This window comes from Lutjanus erythropterus, chromosome 17 (genome assembly GCF_056507025.1).
Source record: "Lutjanus erythropterus isolate fLutEry1 chromosome 17, fLutEry1.hap2, whole genome shotgun sequence".
Classification (NCBI taxonomy): Eukaryota; Metazoa; Chordata; class Actinopteri; order Lutjaniformes; family Lutjanidae; genus Lutjanus; species Lutjanus erythropterus.
In genome coordinates this window covers 30,539,284-30,556,740 of record NC_139333.1, presented here as the reverse complement: position 1 = coordinate 30,556,740, position 17,457 = coordinate 30,539,284, and the positions used below count along the sequence as shown (strand labels likewise).

The window sequence follows — 17,457 nt, the reverse complement described above, 5'->3', positions numbered from 1 at the left end:
GCTTGAGTTAGGAATTATGGGACAGCAACCTGCCTTTTATATAGTACAAGTTTTGCAGTACAGGTTAGGTCATCACATGACCCCTCATGCTGATCATGTTGGTAACACAAGTGTCCCTTCATTCAAAAGATGGTCTCATGTAAGAAGAAAGAAGGAGGCACTAACACTCTTTACAGCATGGAAGGCCAAATGGACCATAAATGCCCCAGAAATGTAGGATGCCATTCAAGAAGCACACTATGAAAACATGTGAATGAGCTGTGAAAAGGCAAGGTGTTACACCTCACAGAGGCATCTTATGTCAACCGGGCCTTAACTGTCTCTCATTGAGAAGTTCATTGTGTCTCAGCAAGGTGTAATTTGAGTCTCAACAAAGTGTTTGTTGTGTCTCAAACAGATGTTGTTGGCATCTCAACCAGGCATTATTTGTATCTCAAAAAGGTGTTAATTGCAACTCAATGAGACATAATTTGTAAATCAACCAGGTGTTTATTGTATTTCAACAAGGCATTAATTGCGCCTCAACCAGGCGTTATTTGCATCTAAACCAGGTGTCAGTTGTGTCTTAATCAAGCTTTGTTTTCATTTCAACCAGATGTTAGTCACGTCTTAATCAGGCCTTATTTGCATCTCAACCAGGCCTTAATTTGCATCTCAACTAGGCGTTATTTCCATTTTAACAGGAGTTATTTGCATCTCAACCAAGCATTAGTTGCATTTCAACTAGGCGTTTATTGTGTCTCAACCTGGCAACATTTGCATCCCAGCCAAGTGTTATTTACATCTCAACCAGGCATTAATTGCACCTCAACGATGTGTAATTTGTGTCTCAACCAGGCGTTAGCTGCGTCTCAACTGGGTGTTTATTGCATCTCAACCCAGCGTTATTTGCAGCTCAACCAGGCGTTACTTGCATCTCAGCCAGGTGTTAATTGCGCATGTTGAGATGCAGTACCATACCTCCCTTCCACTGTGTACTGAGACAGTACTTCTAGGTCAGTTCACACTGGTAACATGTTATTGTGTTTGTTTGTTTGTGTGTGTGTGTGTTCAGCAGTGACATGGAGGAAGAGGAAGATGACACCATCCACATGGGAAATGCCATCATGACCTTCTATGCTGCTCTCATTGACCTGCTGGGCCGCTGCGCTCCAGAGATGCATGTGAGCAACAACGCACTGTACACAACACACACACACACACACACACACACACACACACACACACACACAGAGAGAGAGAGAGAGAGAGAGAGAGACTCACATTAACCCTAAACCATTTTGTATCAGTTGATCCACGCTGGTAAAGGTGAAGCGATCCGTATCAGGGCCATTCTGAGGTCTCTGATTCCTATTGAAGACCTTGTGGGAGTCATCAGCATCCCGTTCTCCATGCCCAGCCTGGCTAAAGGTGAGCCACCCCTCCACAGCCCACCACACCTGACACTGACATGCATCAATCAGTACGTCCTGATCTGAAACGGTCAAGTGTGGCATAAAAGATCAACATGTACAAACACAAATAAAATGCACTGACTTGATTGATGGTTAAATCTGGACTTTAATCTGATATTCCTCTGTGTGTGTTGTTATGTGGATGGGTAGATGGGGGGGTGGTGGAACCAGACATGTCAGCTGGTTTCTGTCCGGACCATAAAGCAGCCATGGTCCTGTTTCTGGACAGAGTCTATGGTATAGAAGACCAGAACTTCCTGTTACACCTGCTGGAGGTCGGCTTCTTACCGGACCTGAGAGCTGCTGCCTCTCTGGACACAGTAAGTGTGTCTGCTGCTTCTTCATTGTCCTTCAGTAATTTCTCAAAGTTGCATGTTAAATGCCATGCACTTCAACTTCTAAGCCTTGGTTTTTGCTGCTTTTACTTGCATAATCTGCCTTTTGTGCGTCACATGTATATGCCCTTTCTAACACACTTTAAAAGCTATCTTTGCGTTCTCTCTTTCTGTTTTCTCTTTTGAGTTGGGTTGATTGTTGGATGTACCCATGCGTTCTTTCCCCTATTATCCTCTGTTTTATTTTGTACTGTTATTTATTGTCTGTATATGCCGTGGTCATGTGTTTTATGGGCTCTTGCACCCCGTTGCCCGTGTAGTACCTACTGCAAATGGCGCAAAAACTGACTGTGTCTCTCTGACTCTTTGAATGCACATTTTTTCCAGACCAAGCCTGATCACACACTCAGATCCAGTCTTTTCTCCACCTGTCCTCTCTTCCTCTCTCTGTCTCTGCGTCAGGTTGCTCTCAGTGCCACAGACATGGCACTGGCCCTCAACAGGTATCTGTGTACGGCCGTGTTGCCTCTCCTCACTAAATGCGCTCCACTGTTTGCGGGGACGGAGCCGTTCGCTTCGCTCATTGACTCCCTGCTGCACACGGTCTACCGCCTGTCCAAAGGCTGCTGCCTCACCAAGGCCCAGAGGGACGCCATTGAGGAGTGTTTGCTGGCTGTTTGTGGGTAAGACTGGAAGTAAAAAAAGACACATGTACTGTATGTGTGAGAGTCATCACAGTGTAAATTACTGTTAAAACTCCGGGGGGAGCTGGTAGGAAAGCGGTGGATTTGGACAGAGTTAATGAAGTAAAATCAAATGTATAAGACATTTACTTTATTTAAACTGATTTCTGGTTATAGCTCTGTCAGTATCAGCTCATTTTATTTAAACTTTAATTTGAAACTCACTTACTAAAACATCCATGGACTTCAGCCACACTAACATCTAAAGTTGAGTCATTTTAACTATATTTTGTGAGCATCACCACTTTTTCTTCTCATTCCAAGTGTGCTTCACTCTCAACAGCCACTGCATGAAAATTGGGATTTTCATCAGTAAGCAGCCGTGTTAATTGGTGTGGAAGTGCAGGTTAATGACTGTTCACGGGAATTTTGAGGCAGCACAGAAAACAACTGTCAGGAATGAATGTGGAGTTGCAGTTTCTGTCCTGGGAAGCTTGGCTGTTAACCCCTCAAGCTCCTTTGGTCTAGTGGAGGATTTCACATATAATGAAAATGATAGAAAAAGAGAGAATAAATAAATAGTGAGATATAAATTAGGGCTTAGAGATTCTGAAAAATCATCTAATTGCAATTATTTAGACTGATTTTGCAATTGTGATATGATTTGCAGTATTGCAGGGAATTATAATTTTGACATCATTGTCATTGTCATCCTGTGCAGTAAGCTGAGGCCTTCCATGATGCAGCACCTGCTGAGGAGGCTGGTGTTTGACGTTCCTCTGCTTAATGAACACACCAAGATGCCTCTGAAGGTGAGAACTCTGAAGCGCTTTTCAAATCAATCTACAGTCAGGGACCATACCTTAGCACTAATAGTGATAAGAACATTCTTTTTACACTACCATATGCAATATACACATGTATACTGTCATATTACCTCAGACAACACTCACACAGAGCCAGACAAAATTCTCTGAACTTTGATTGAGTACGTAAAAAAATCTTCATTTTAATGACACAATCTTTTCCTACAAGTACACTTCCTCTGCTTCAGCATCTCTGTTTTCAGATTTGCAAAAAAAATGTTAATCATGGACAAGTGCCATTGGCAAAATGCCTCTTGCATCCAGCAGATGGTTGATGAGTGTCCTCTTGACTCCCCCCCCCAGCTGTTGACCAATCACTATGAGCGATGCTGGAAATATTACTGCCTGGCTGGAGGCTGGGGCAACTTTGGAGCCGCATCAGATGAGGAGCTTCATCTCTCCAGGAAACTGTTCTGGGGAATATTTGATGCTCTGTCACGTAAGGTCAGCACCAAGTTTAGGTCTTCTTTTCAGTAGGACATTAGATGAAAATGAAATGAATTAGGTGATAAACAGAATGAAGTAGTCTGGGCGGTGCATCATATTGAAGTCTTAAAGTCATCAGAACCAGAAAGGGTTAAACCTGCAGTCGAATCTTAACAGTGATGTCTAATGATATATGAAGCAGTGTGCTGTGGGTGTGTTCTTGTGATGCAGCGGTATGACCAGGAGCTGTTTAAGCTGGCGTTACCGTGCCTCAGTGCTGTGGCCGGAGCTCTTCCTCCAGACTACATGGAGTCCAACTACATGGCCATGATGGAGAAACAGTCGTCCATGGACTCAGAGGGGAACTTCACTCCACAGCCTGCTGACACCGCCAAGTATGCAACACGTTTATTTCCTCTTAACCTCAAAAAGGTTCAGTTTCCACTCCACAAGAAGTAAATTTTTTGTCATCATGTTTATTTGTTGAAGTTGTTTTTGGTGCAAATCCAGATCCTTAAAGTTGCAATGATAGGAAATTTGTCACCCCAAAAAAGAGATCAAATCATTCACTGTTATGAAAATGAATTCAGAGGATTGTTGCTTTGGCCTTGACTGCAGTTCAGAGCAGCTAACCTCAGATATCTGAATGTGTTTTGTTTTTTTTTTGTTTCTTTTCTGTCTTCATCAGTGTGACTGTCCCTGAGAAACTGGACTACTTCATAACCAGATATGCAGAACACATCCATGAGAAGTGGTGTATAGAAAAGGTAAGGAGGCGACAAGTCACACATTTGAATTATGGTAGTCCTGTTTGTTTTAACCAATGTATCAGTAGTTCTGTACAGGCTCAGGGAGTAACAGATTGCATGTAACAGGATTATAGATTACGGTTACATTTAGGAAAATGGGGATTATGAGCAGGATTACAATTTTAAAATACATTTTATAATAAAGACTATGCTGCCACATGCAGTGCACAAACATTACAACTCTTCATGAGTCTCAGCATCACTCTGGCCTCAGTGAAAACATCTAATCTGACAGTTGCCAATTTATTATTAAACATTTATAGGTAAGACCGACCACTAACATTAAGATTCACAGACCAAACGCTAACATTAGCTAAACACACCAAACTCTAACTTTAGCTTCCAAAAGTAACAGAATGTAATCAAGTCACGTTATTTTAACATTGTGATTCTTGGATTAACTGTATCAGAATAGATTTTTAAAGTAGCCCTCCCAACCCAAGTTCTATAAATATGAAGAAAATGTGTACATCTTGAAATATCTTTTCTTTATGTTCTCTAGTTCTCCAACGGCTGGTCGTTTGGGGAACAGATGTGTGAAATCTCCAAGAGCCACATTTTACTGAAACCATACAAAGGCCTCTCTGAGAAGGTGTGTGTGTATCTGTCTGTCTGCCTTCATGTTGCTGCAGGATCTGCAAAAATGTCAAATACAGAGATTTAACTTCAGCAGGTGTCTGATTGTTGCGTTCAGCTGTGTTTCTGCACAGTGTCATCAAATATGAGCCAGATCAGAATTTATGGCTGCAGAATTTGTGTATTAGATCCTATGAGCACCAGCTTTGGGTCAGGCTCAGTTTATGGGATGATTCTGGATTATTAGCAACAACATTGACTTTCATGCATTTTAATTTGTTTTCCTAAAACAGCTATAAAAATACTATACATTAATATTATTTTCCACTTTTTTTTAAGCCTTTAAATGCCAGTTTCTTGACATAATGCCACTGTTTTGTTTTGTTTTGTGTGGAGGGGAAGATATGCAGAAAAGGTCTGTAGGCTGGAATCAAACCCACAGCCACTGCTGACAACTCAGCCAAGGCGTCCCATGTCTCTATGTCCTCATATCAAAATCCACTCATTTAGAACAAAACATGACGTGTGCTGATGTAGGCCTAAAACAACCAGTTTCAACCAATATTATCAAGACATCCACCCATTAATCAATCTTCAACTTTAAGGCACATTTGTTAGATACCTTGCTACATCCATTATGGATTATGACATGCCCACTTTAAAATGTTGAAATCTTCCCAATGGAGTTTTTAACTTTAGGAGTTGGCAGTTTTTCCTCATTTAGTTTGTCTCATGCACAATGATGTGGGTGACATGATAGACATTCTTCACAATAGTTTGACACTATTCTACTGATTAACAGGTCTTTTAAAAAGAGAGGAAACCCATTTGGAGGCAGTAAATACTGTCTCTTGCACACCCTGACTGACTTATATTTCGATGTGTTACAGTGTTGTGTAGTTTATTGCAGTATTCCTGTGAGGTACTGACTGGCTAAAGTTTGCTGGTGATCTTACAGGATAAGGAAGCGTACTGCTGGCCGGTCAGAGAGTCTCTGAAGACCATGCTGTCGTGGGGCTGGAGCATCGACAGGATCAGAGAGGGCGACCCCGCCAGCCTCCACAACAAGTCCAGGAGGATATCACAGGCCAGCCAGGTACACACAAACACACCAGAGCACTGACACGTAGACATGCATATGCACCCACAAATTTAATTAATTTGAAAAGTGATATCAGTACATCTGTATGTATATCCTGTGTTCTACAGCTGTCTTTTGAAGGAGCTCCAGCTTTCAGTCCCAGACCCATTGACATGAGTAACGTTACACTGTCCAGAGACATGCAGGTAGGTTACTGTGTACAAAAAAGAATAAAACTATATATATGTCAGGGTAATGCTTTATATTAAGGTCTTTGTAATAAGCGTGAGTTAATAATCAGGCTGCATAAAAAGTCATATTACAATTATTTTGACTGATACTGTGATATGCATTATGACTAGTGGGAATGATCAGTTTTACTTCACAATTTTCATGTTTACTGAAAAGAAAAAGAAAAACCTTAAAATCATAATGATGTGACATTTGTTGGGGTCTGCACCAAACAAACATTTTCTTTCATTTGAGGAACACGATTTATACACCAGGGCATCTCTCCAATACTAGTACTTCATTATAAATCTCATACATTTTTCCTGAGGCAGCAGGGATACTGTTAACAAGTTCCTTTTAATTGCTTACACACATCTTGTTATCTTATAATAAACACTTAAATAGTCATATTAGCACATAATAATGTTAATAAGATTATCACAGGAACCTTAATATGAAGTGTTACTGGGAAGTGCATTGACACCAGTATTAAGACTATAAGCTGTCGTGGCTGTAGATGAACTGACATGTGCAGTGTAACAGAGTCACATAGTGTTTGTGTAACACTGTGTTTGTCCAGGCTATGGCAGAGCTGCTTGCAGAGAATTATCATAATATCTGGGCCAGGAAAAAGAAAATGGAGCTGGAAGCCAAAGGTAGATATAACACAATGCTTCACTTTTTCTTCAAAATCATGATAAGATAATAAAACTGTTCCATCCCAAATTAAACTGTGACATAAGTCAGTAAGAGAACCAATGAAGACTCATTTCCTCTGAGCTGATGGCAAGGATACTAATTCAGTCAGCTAAATATTCATATTTGTGTGGTTCCATCAGTTGAAACCACTGCTCAAACCAGTGAGTGTCCTCTGTGTGTCAGCCTGACCTGTTATCTCAGTTGTGTTGTTGTTGTCTCCAGGTGGAGGGAACCATCCTCTGCTGGTTCCCTACGATACACTGACTGCCAAAGAGAAATCCAAAGACAGAGAAAAAGCACAAGACATCCTCAAGTTCCTCCAGATCAACGGTTATACTGTGTCCAGGTAGGACACACAGCAGCCTTTACATTTTACTCTGAAGAATATTTGAATTATATATGAGTTTGATAGGTTAAAGGGGCAGTTCACCGCAAAATCAAAAATATATATACATACTTTTGTCTTGGCTTGTAGTGCTATTTATCTTGAGTAACCAGGTTGTGATTTTTGGAAAGAGACACTGGTTTTGAATTTTCTGAGTGGATTTCTTGGCTCTTTGAGAACCATGTGATTATGGGTAATATGAGAAATGATTGTAGTCCCCCAAATCCAAATCCTTTAAGAGCGTGTGTGTGTGTGTGTGTGTGTGTGTGTGTGTGTGTGTGTGTGTGTGTGTGTGTGTGTGTGTGTGTGTGTGTGTGTGTGTGTCTTGTTTGCAGAGGTGTAAAGTCGCAGGAGCTGGACACTCCAGCTATAGAGAAACGCTTTGCCTACACCTTCCTCCAGCAGCTCATCACATACGTAGACCAGGCACACCAACACATGATGGAGTTTGGTGAGACGATATTCACTGAATAATAAACATGTGACAGGTTTGAGTAGTAGTATAATAATATAATGCTTTTGCATGCCAAGTTCTGTGTTTAACTGAGCTCTGAGACAGATTTATGAGGCTGGTGCAGACAGGATGGTGCTTTATAATCAAAATACATTTCATGCTACACAAGGTCATGTAAACTGTTATAACAGCCAGTTTGTGCTCGACTGCACTGAGTTCCTGAAGCAAGGAGCATCCTCTGAAAGGTGGTGCAAGGGTTTTGTGTAAGACACAGCAGCACAAACACACTGGGCCTCATGCAGCAACATGCTTAAGTTTTCTCTTAAAAACAAGTGATGTCAGCTCCAGATGTACCAAACATTCTTAACCACCTAAATTTGTTTTCAGCCAAGTGAGCTGAATGATGAATCCCGCTTGAGCATAAACTGGATGGGCGTGGTCAATCATTTGTTATTAGCATAGGTAACGCCCCCTAAACACTATATAAGGACAGGTGTTGTGCCATGTTAAAAGATATTGAATACCACATTTTGAAATGCTGTGTCAGCACAGAGATGAAAAGTTATTGAAGTGAAATAATAAAGGAGTTGAAAAATAAGACAAAGAATTATTTTTTTAGTCCTGTTATTATGTAGCAAATGGTTGTTGGTAAAGGAAAATAAAACTTCTTGTTATTTTTTACCAACTGATCAAAGCTTAAAGGAAAAGTTTTCTATTTGTTTTTTACACTTTTATTTAAAATATTTAACCAACAGTATTATTTTTTAAATTATAAAGTTAGTTCTGTTTTTTTATCTTGTCTGTCATGGCCTCCCTAGACATTTTCAAACTAATTGTTTTGTCCAACTAACAGGTTAAAACAGTGTTTCCCAAACTTTTTCTCTGGGGACCCACTTTTTAAAAATGACAACCCTTCATGACCTGATTCACAACAGGCCTTATCAATAAATCTTGTAAAGAGTTCTTTTATGTATAAATGAGAATTTCTGACCATTTTACTTCCTCCTCCATATCACCTTATCTTATCAGTCTGACCTTATTATCATACTGTGTTATTGAAAACATATACACATGTTAAATACATGTTTTAAATGCTTTATAAAATAGTCTTTTATTTTATTTGACAACCCAAATAAAATCTCCTGTGACCCACCTGTGGGCCACAACCCAGTCTTTGGAAATGACTGATTTCAAAACCCTAAACTATCAAACAAAAGATGATATAAAATAGATAAAAGCATCAAATTTGTGAAGCAGAAAGTAGTTTTGGGTGGTCTTGTAAAATATGTTAACAGTTAAAGTGCATCCTCCTAGGTGAAATTTACAAAAAAAACTATATTATATTATATTATATTAGATAGTTTTGATTATTATATAACAATGGATGGTTTAATCAGAGTTCTAACAATAATTTTATATAAATAATTTTCAGGTTTTTCTGTTATGTAGGTCAGATTGCTCTCCACTCATAAAATTAATAAAACCTAAGAGAAGAACAAAAAGGAGAAAACACTGGTGAATCCCTGAAATCACTGAACAAAACAAAACTAAGAGAAAATGTGTTCATAATTGGAGTTTTGCAGAAGGTCCAAAGTGTCAAACATTCACCCCAGTTATTTTGTGTGTTAACCTACACACCAGCGATGAGAAGCATGTTATTACATGTATAGGCTCCTGTGAATCTGCCTTAAATCCACAGATATGAATGAAGAAACATGTGGAATAAAATCTTAATTCACACGGTGTAGCCACCAGGTACGAGTCCAGTGTGAAAATGGTTTTAGAAAAGAAATTTTCCATCTGTATAGTTTAAAACTGAAGAGCACAGAGGGTTCTGTCAGTATTATCTGAATACTGAATACTCTGCACTACAAACTGACCTGCAGACATGTTTTAGTGAATAAGATCAAACCTCCTGAGGCAGTGTGCAGATGTCAGATAAATGTCAGCATGTAAATCTGTCCTGATCTTGTTGTGTTCTTCTGCCTGTTGTTCAGATGTGGGAACGAGACCGAAGGGAGAGAAGATTCCTCATGAGCAGCAGATTAAGTTCTTTGGAAAGGTCAGAACTCATTTTATTTTATTCATAAGTCATTTGGCTATTTTAGTATGTTTGCTTTGACCTTTGAGTGTTTTTATTTAATGTTTGAGGAAAACATCGCCTAATAAAGTTGAAATACAATCTTGAAATATGGCTCTGCATGTCCTGAAGCACCAACTGAACTGAACAATGTGTAAGGAGACAGAAATAATATTATCCAGTAGCTCAGTTGGTGGAGTGTGCGCTTCATATGCAGAGGAAGAGTCCTCAGCAGAGACCATGGGGTCAGTCCCATCCTGCAGCACTTTGCTGTATGCAGAGAGTTCATGTTTCACTCCCTGCGTTTTACCCACGCACCCTTTGGTGACTGGTGATTGGTGGCTCAGTGGACCTTTAGCCATAGATGTCAAGTGGTTTGTGTGTGTGTGTGTGTGTGTGTGTGTGTGTGTGTGTGTGTGTGTGTTTGTTCACCACAGTAGCTGGTCACAGCTATTTTGAATTTGCACTTGTTATTTTATATTTGACTCTTTTCTATCATAACTTTAATATACATATTGTACTAGTTGATATTTTCATTTGACTCATTGGTGGTGAAACTGAACAAATTCTGTGTATGGAATTTCATTTAATTCCATTTATTTTATTAAAATAGGTACAGTACATTGTAATTAGCATTTCCATCTGTAGTCCCATGGCAGGTTGATGTCACATATCAAAGTTCACAAATAACAATTGTACATAAACTTCACAACATCAGAAAATAAGTAAAACAGTAGAAAAACAGTCAGTAATAACAAATACTGTACTGTAATAGACAAAGACACACAAACAACAGTATAATAAATGATCATGAGATGTTGCTCAGGACAAACCAGGAGAAAAGGAGACCGTTAGAGTTAAAAAACAAAGTATGTGTATGTACACAATGTATGTACACACAATTCTAATTGAAGTGGTCATACGTGTAGATTGTCCTTAGTCACACCTTCAAATGATTCTGAAATGTTGGAAAGCTAGAATGCACTGATCAAAATAACAAAACGTTTTCAAAGACTTCTATGACAGTTTTTTTTTCTGTTTTAAAGACAGACAGTTACTGGAGGCAATAACATTGAGTATCTGTGTTATTTAACCCTCAGGTCGTGCTGCCATTGGTGGATCAGTACTTTAAAAACCACAGGCTGTACTTCCTGTCCACAGCCATCCATCCAATCAGCAGTGGTGGCCACGCCTCCAACAAGGAGAAGGAGATGGTGACCAGGTGAGTGTGACAAATGATACGACAACGGGCAGATAAAAAATCAACAGTGGCAGTATTGCAGGATACAGCACAAACTCTTGTTTAAATGTTGAATAAGACGTTGGGAGTCTGTTGGAGACCGCTGTTTCTGTGTCCTCTCTTCTTCTTTCTCATGTGATTATCTCTTTCTCTGCTTCCCTCTCTACCTCCTTCTCTCTCCTCTCATTGAATCCTTTCAGTCTTTTCTGCAAACTGGGAGTTCTTGTCAGACATAGGATATCCTTATTTGGTAAGGACGTTCATGCCTAATGCTTCCACCTCTGCTCCTCCTCTGCTGTCGTTCTCAGTGTGAATGGTTTCATTCTGTGCCGAACCAGGAGTCCTGCCAACACCACACATGTCCCTGAGAGAACATTTAAGAGGAACTTTATTTTTAGAATTCATGGTGACACAAATGAAACACGCTGAGCTGATCCTGATCCTATTAGAAATATAAACATGAATATGTTGACACATTAAGACATGATAATCTTGATGGCCCTGAGAGGAAATGATGGAAACTGATCTTATATGATGATCGACTATAATCACCAAGTCTGCAGCTCTATTGAGCTTAATAATAATGATTATTTCATCTCATAGTTTTCGTTAACAGCCCCCAACCTGACTGTTTTGGTTCAGTCTCACTGCTCTCATCACCACTGTCAATTTCAGGCACAGAAGACAGCTGTTTTCTTTAAAAAAGAAAAATCAATTAAACCTCCTTTACACTACCAGTCCAGCAGCACAGTTAGAGACTAGCTGGTGAACATAGTAGAGCATTTAGCAGCTAAAAAGACAGATGTTGCCCTCTGGAATTAGGGATGCGTGTGATTAGTCGTCTGTATGATTAAACATCGCCACCTTTTCAAGTCGGCACCAGAAATACTATCATCATTAATTATCAATTAATAAATTGTGCTCAATTTTAACTGCTTTCTGAGTGCTTTCTTACTGTTAGAGTAGTCGACTAGTCTAAATTAAAATATGTGTTTAATCAACAGGGAAATCAGTTGTCAGGAACATCCCTATCAGGAATAGTAAAAAAGTAAAAAAACAGAGCTAACAGAAGAGTGAATGTTTGAAACTGATTAATACTGGAAGTATTAAAAGCCAAATGTTTGCTAACATATAACGCTGTACTTATATAGTGATTTAATCCAAACTGCTATATTATAATATATATATATATATATATATTCATATATATATTCTATATATATATTCACACACACACACACACACACACACGCACACACACACACACACACACACACACTCACATACCTGTATCCCTTTCATGCTTAGTGTGCTATAATCCACATTCTGTTTAGGCAAAGTTAGGATTTTAAGTCAGAAGCTTAATGTTAAGGCAGGAATAATGGCACTTATTGAACTCAAGGTGATTTTGTAACATTATTCTTTAGCATTTATCTCAAAAATGGCAAAGAGCCAAGATTCTCTCATCATTTTAATCTTTCAATTTATCAGCGTCTGCTCTTCTGCTCTAAAAATGTGAAAATTTGCAACTGCTTGGACCCAATTAGGACCCACTTGCACAACTTGCTTTTTAATGAATTTGTTAAAAAAATATAATAAAGTTAACCAGTGTTTGAGCAGTATTCCCACCATTTTTTAAACCAGGAAGTGAGACAGGGGTCTAACCCTTTTTTATGCCTGATTAAATCAGTTTTTGGAAAATCACACTTTCATTAAAAAATCTGTTGTAAAACAAAGATGATTATAGGAGCACATTTTATACCCATGTTATCAGCAGGTATTGTTAGTTTTACATTTTGAAGACTTTTAAGACATTTTTTAAATAGTTTGAAGTTGTGAATTCTTATCTGGGACAAGGCTGTTTTAGAAATTGAAGCAAACCAAAACATTTAATAAATTACATATATTTCATACATATAAATCACTAAAGAATACATTTTCAAAAAAAGGAATGAGAGTGTTGATATTAATAATTGTTCAAGTGGTTTTTTTGGTATGACATGAACTCTCTAGAATGAGTAATAATGCGTTTGTGTGAGACAGAGACACAGGTAGCGGTTGGACATGAAAAAGTTCAACAGCATCCTCAGTGTGCATGGGTGTGTGTGCATGCATGCATGATATTGTGGGTGTGTATCCTCTGCTCAGCTGCTGTGTGTGTTGTGTGGTGTGTGTATTGCAACTTGTTGTATCAGATCCAGACTGTGAGAACGTTCCATCACATCATTCTGCTCAAAGTAAAAAGATGTTCCAGCTCTGCGGATTAAAACCTGATTCAACAGGAAACAGACACATTTAGGACAGTTAAAGATGTTTATTATTTATTAGGCTGCCAGGATTGTTGGTTCCAGTACTGCTGACAGTGTAAAAGGTCTGGGATTAATCAGCCTGAAATGTCCCCGTTTATGTATATGAATGTTTTTACAGGAACATCTTTTTTCTTTGAATATGATGATCTGCTTTTATTTATTAAATCACATGACAGATGTGATTCTTTAGGTTTGTTTTCCCAGACAGACGGCTCCTATTGATTTGAAGAGGGCTGTTGTTTTGTTGTTTTTGTGTGCTGTAGTGCTGATTCTTCATATTCCTGACAGATCTCTGCACACAGAGGATTTTCTCTTACATAATCCTGTCTGCTTTCCAGGTAACAATGCCACGTCCATAGTCAACTGTCTGCAGATACTGGGACAGAGCCTGGATGCCAGGTAAGGAAAGAAAGACATCAACTGTGATACATGTGTGTGTGTGTTACATCACACCAGGGATGATGTGTCATGTGTCATGGTGAATGCTGGCAGTGCTCTTAAGGAAACGACCCACTGAAGGTGAATGAATTACGACATCGCCCCCGCCACTTCTTTCTTGTTGCAGGTTGTATGTCAACACTACTGAGTGGTTTGCTGGAATTTAAATGACATTGTGCTACACAGCACTTTGTTTTTGTTTGTATCTGTCATCCTGGAGGCCAGGGACATAAAAAAGAGGTATCGCAAAAAGATTTCCCTCTCTACAGAAATGTCTCAACAGCAGTTTTAGAGTAAACTTCCTTCCAATCTAACTAGCTAATACTTATCCATAGGTGCAATCTATGGAGGGGAATTGGGTTTCATGCCAACACGAAGTTTGAGGTGCAGTGACTCTGCAGTCTCGAGGCAAAGCCGTTGTAAAATTGCCGTAGACTAAAGGATCTAGCATGAGCTTCATTATTCTTCAGATTTAATTTTCATGCAGGATAGTGTGTGGTTTGTTACTCTTACTTGTCACCGGCTGGGTGCTTTAATTAATTAGCTAACAAGCACAAAGCATGAATTGAATGAATTCAAACACGTCTGATCATTAATGCAGTTAGTACAGTAACTTGTGGCTGAATGAGACACACAACATGATGTCTGACACCAGCTTTGTGTGGAAATACTTCAAAATATTCAACAAAGAAGATGTAAGATGTGCTGCACCAGAGGGATGTGCTGGACTGAGGTTTGCTGCGACATTTTCAATCTCAGACAAAATTCAAGGTGACGCTTCAAGAACATTTGATTCATAATTTATCCAAATCAATTATGGGTAGTATAATATGGGTAATATTGGCAGACATGCAGCATATGATGGATTTGCGTTCAGCAGTCAGCTGTGGCAAAAAGTGTCCTTAAGTGAAGAAAGAGGACCAAAATCTCCCAAAGAATCCATCTGAAGCCTCACACCAAGTGAGTGAGAGCTTTTTTAGAGTTTGGTTTTTAACTTGAAATGATATTAACTTTATTAAGCCGACCATGTTGAACACTCAAGCACACACGGTGCGAGCTCCTGAACGTGAACAGATATTAATGTTGTCGCAGCTCAATATCATGACTTTGAAACCCTGAAATGACTTGTTTAAATGAATTTTGTTAGTTTAAAATGTTATGAATTGTAAAATATCACTTCCATGAGATGTTCAGTCAGACAATGACAGATCACAGATAATAAACTTGACGTTTCATTAGCTGCAGCAAAGGTCAAGCTGCATGCACTGTGCTCAGTTTTTATCATGTTCATTATAATGTTGATTAATGTTGAAACAACATTCTCAATAATTGTTAATACCACCAGATAATCCACTGAAGCTGTTAGATTTGGAACCACACACACTGGGATGGTGTGTTTCTGTTCCCAGAATAGAAAATGTTTCATTTTCAGGAAAAATATTCATGTCTACTCCTCAACACATTTCAAAATCCAAATGGGCACGTTTGATGAGGAGTTTTCCAGAGATGGAGCTGACTTGAGTTAAACAATAGCAACACACTGTTGTCATCTGATCTACTGCTTTTTTCTAACAATGGTTGTAATTAACTTGGAAGCTACCCCATTCAACAGGTGACACAGGTGTTAGGGGTCTGTGGGGTTTGTCTTTTTATTTGCATTCATCATACAGGCTGGACAAATACGACAAAGTTCTGCAAAATAATGATCCACTTAGTTGTTTTGGCCTGGAGCACACCTGGGGGTTTGCTGCTCCTCTCCCCATCCTCCTCCTCACTAACAACACGATCTACTCTGTGTACAAATTCCTGCTTCATGCTTAGGCCACACAAGACAACTCACCTAACTCCATTTGATGATGAAGGCCATGAGATGCAGTTGCTGACATTTGATCAGTGCTGTAATGTAGTTCACTGTTCCCCTGTCTTTGTTTTCTTTCTTAATTACTCAAGACTGTGCCATTTCTTTAATTTGTTTTTCTTAGCAGTGATTAAAACACTAGAATGTGTGCCTTCTTGCATGTCTATTAAAATACAGTTGGTTGGAAGAAGTCTGTCTTGTAAAGATAATAATGTAAAACCGTACTCTACCCATGAATCAGGACAGTGATGAAGACTGGTCTGGAGTCAGTGAAGGCAGCGCTGCGGTCGTACTTCGACAGCGCGGCAGAAGATCTGGAGAAGACGCAGGAGAACCTGAAGCTGGGTCAGTTCACCCACAGCAGAGAGCAGCCGCGCGGTGTCACCCAGATCATCAACTACACCACGTTCGCCCTGCTGCCCGTCCTCTCCTCCCTGTTTGAACACATCGGACAGAACATGTTCGGAGAAGACCTCATATGTGCGTATTGACGTGTGTTGTCCATATTATGTATGATTAAGGTGAAATCCTAACAGGTAATGTTTTCTACTTTAAGGATAACGTCAGATTTCTAACATGAAATAGATTTCTGTGTCACTAGGATGTAAAACTTAATATTTGGTCATTTACACTGAGCATTCCTCTACCATAACCAAACAGGTTAAAAGTCATTGAAACTCATGATCAAATCTGAAAAAGTACAACAGAAACTTCAATGAAAAACATGTTTGCCTTTAAGAAGATCATGTTTCCAACATTTCTGACTTGGAAATGTTTGTTTTTGATGTTCTGTTCGATCTTAACAACTACAGCAGAAACCAGAATGAAACTTTGCCTTCAAGAATGTCAAGTTTCCAACTTTTTTTCATGGAAATGTGTGTTTTTGATGTTGTGGGCTTGAAATATAAGCAAATGTTATTAAAAAAAAAAACAAAAGGTCATTTTCAGTGAAACAAGTTCAGAATGTAAAAGTCTGTTGAATCTGATAAAGTATAACAGAAACTTCACTGAAACATGTTTGCCAACTTTTCAACATTTCTGACTTTGAAATGTGTGTTTTTGATGCCTGAAAAACAGCTTCTTGTTTGCCTCTTCTTGCAGTGGATGATGTCCAGGTTTCCTGCTACAGAATCCTCAACAGCCTTTACTTTCTGGGAACCAACAAGAGCATCTATGTAGAGAGGTACAGTAAAGCCAACAGTACACATGTGTTTAAGGTGCAGGAAACTTGTTATAGAATTTTGTTTCTTCCTAATGAAGATTTTTTTTCTTTCACTTTAATCACCAATTAATGCCTATACACACATACAGTACAAATATACTAACAATACCAAAATATTAAAGGACACAGAAAGGTAACAGGTGGCAGCGAGGAGAAGAAAACATAAATAAAAGTAAAACAACAAAAAGAAGACTAGAGAGAAACAACAAAATAGAAAAAAAGACAAACAAAATAAAAGACCTAGAAATAAGTAAGTGTTGATCTGTTTGGGTTTGGATGTTTTTTCAGACTTTTTTCAGTTTGTTTTCGTA

General features: G+C 38.9%; 1 protein-coding gene across 1 annotated transcript in view; it reads left to right on the top strand.

Moving 5' to 3' along the window:
- Positions 1–17,457, top strand: part of ryr2a (ryanodine receptor 2a (cardiac)) — a 239,346-nt gene that overhangs the window by 165,502 nt on the left and 56,387 nt on the right. Inside the window, exons 50-69 of the mRNA XM_084740136.1 lie at positions 1,055–1,163; positions 1,290–1,410; positions 1,605–1,774; positions 2,252–2,472; positions 3,194–3,284; positions 3,642–3,782; positions 3,996–4,159; positions 4,453–4,531; positions 5,076–5,165; positions 6,108–6,245; positions 6,359–6,436; positions 7,042–7,117; positions 7,383–7,506; positions 7,881–7,996; positions 9,997–10,061; positions 11,180–11,301; positions 11,520–11,569; positions 13,967–14,027; positions 16,166–16,404; positions 17,026–17,107. Coding sequence (XP_084596262.1) covers positions 1,055–1,163; positions 1,290–1,410; positions 1,605–1,774; positions 2,252–2,472; positions 3,194–3,284; positions 3,642–3,782; positions 3,996–4,159; positions 4,453–4,531; positions 5,076–5,165; positions 6,108–6,245; positions 6,359–6,436; positions 7,042–7,117; positions 7,383–7,506; positions 7,881–7,996; positions 9,997–10,061; positions 11,180–11,301; positions 11,520–11,569; positions 13,967–14,027; positions 16,166–16,404; positions 17,026–17,107 — 2,337 coding nt within the window. The remainder of the gene's footprint in view (positions 1–1,054; positions 1,164–1,289; positions 1,411–1,604; positions 1,775–2,251; positions 2,473–3,193; positions 3,285–3,641; positions 3,783–3,995; positions 4,160–4,452; positions 4,532–5,075; positions 5,166–6,107; positions 6,246–6,358; positions 6,437–7,041; positions 7,118–7,382; positions 7,507–7,880; positions 7,997–9,996; positions 10,062–11,179; positions 11,302–11,519; positions 11,570–13,966; positions 14,028–16,165; positions 16,405–17,025; positions 17,108–17,457) is intronic.